Source organism: Camelina sativa, chromosome 8 (genome assembly GCF_000633955.1).
Source record: "Camelina sativa cultivar DH55 chromosome 8, Cs, whole genome shotgun sequence".
Lineage (NCBI taxonomy): Eukaryota > Viridiplantae > Streptophyta > Magnoliopsida > Brassicales > Brassicaceae > Camelina > Camelina sativa.
Genome location: NC_025692.1, coordinates 22,735,863 through 22,736,971, shown reverse-complemented (window position 1 = coordinate 22,736,971; position 1,109 = coordinate 22,735,863). Strand labels below are relative to the sequence as shown.

The following is a 1,109-nucleotide window of genomic DNA, read 5'->3' as shown; positions in this document are numbered from 1 at the left end:
CATTTGCATTCCTGTTGGCATTGCTCCTCTACCATAGATCATTGGCTGCTCAATGCAAAATTTAAATAAAACGTTACACACGAAAATAACTTGCTGATAAAGACTGCTCGAAGATAACATACAGCTCTTCCCTAGACACACATATACCTGACCAAAACTACCAGCAATACCCAAACCGGCACCCATAGCACCATAAGGAGGCGCAGCAAAACCACCAAATGTGGGATTCACAAAGGCGGCAGGATTAGGTGCAGCACCATAAGAATAGGAAGAAGGGTCATGCTTCCTTTCAGCCTGGGGTTTAGCAAGCACAACTTCTAGCGGGTGACCTGTAGTTTATAAGTTTGTAGAATGTGTTACTAAATAATATCTCTCGAGACGAAAAACAAGCACTATCAACGACAAATTGAAAGCATAACGTTCATGTTACTTAATAGCTGACTTCTAGATGAGTAAAGAACTTACCATTGATTTCATATCTCTCGGTATCTTTGACAGCCTTCAATGCACTAGATCTTTCAGCATAGTGGACAAACCCAAAATCACGTTTTCCACCCTTTCCAGGAGGCGTAACGATTTTCGTCACTTCTCCATGCCTCTGAAAGAGTTCCTTTAGTTGCTCAGTTGAGGTATTCTCTGGAATATTCTTGACATAAAGGGCTTTCACCTGAGTAGATAGCGAAAAAAAGATTGTGTAAAAAGTGCCAACTTTTCCAGGAGAGGGGATTTGTGGAGATTGACCGACTAAACGCATTATTTAGATAATACCTGAGCAGCAGCAGCAGAATGCTCAGGAGAGCTTTTTGGGTCTGCCCAAGTCACAGTTGGAGCGTTACCCTCAAGCTTAAAATTAGAATCTATCATTTTCTGCCTTGAATGATCAGCACATGCATTGTTGTAGTATAAAACAAATGCAAAACCACGGTTACGAGTGGAATTGGTTGGGTCCTACAAGCACCAAAAAGATAATTAGTAAGGGAATTACGCAAGATAAAAGATGGCAATCAGATTGATTAAAGTCTTCTTACTTTTATGAGTTCGATGTTCTCCACTCCAGGACCAACATCCTCTATGACTTTCCTAAACTCATCCTCAGTCCAGTTCTTTGG

The 1,109-nt window shown here is 41.0% G+C and overlaps 1 protein-coding gene across 1 annotated transcript in view; it reads right to left on the bottom strand.

Annotated features, from left to right (window-relative positions):
* Positions 1 to 1,109, bottom strand: part of LOC104707965 (heterogeneous nuclear ribonucleoprotein R-like) — a gene marked incomplete in the record, with an annotated part of 6,405 nt that overhangs the window by 2,296 nt on the left and 3,000 nt on the right. Inside the window, 4 exon segments of the mRNA XM_019228874.1 lie at positions 148 to 329; positions 466 to 667; positions 769 to 948; positions 1,029 to 1,109. Of these exon segments, the coding sequence (XP_019084419.1) occupies positions 148 to 329; positions 466 to 667; positions 769 to 948; positions 1,029 to 1,109 (645 nt within the window).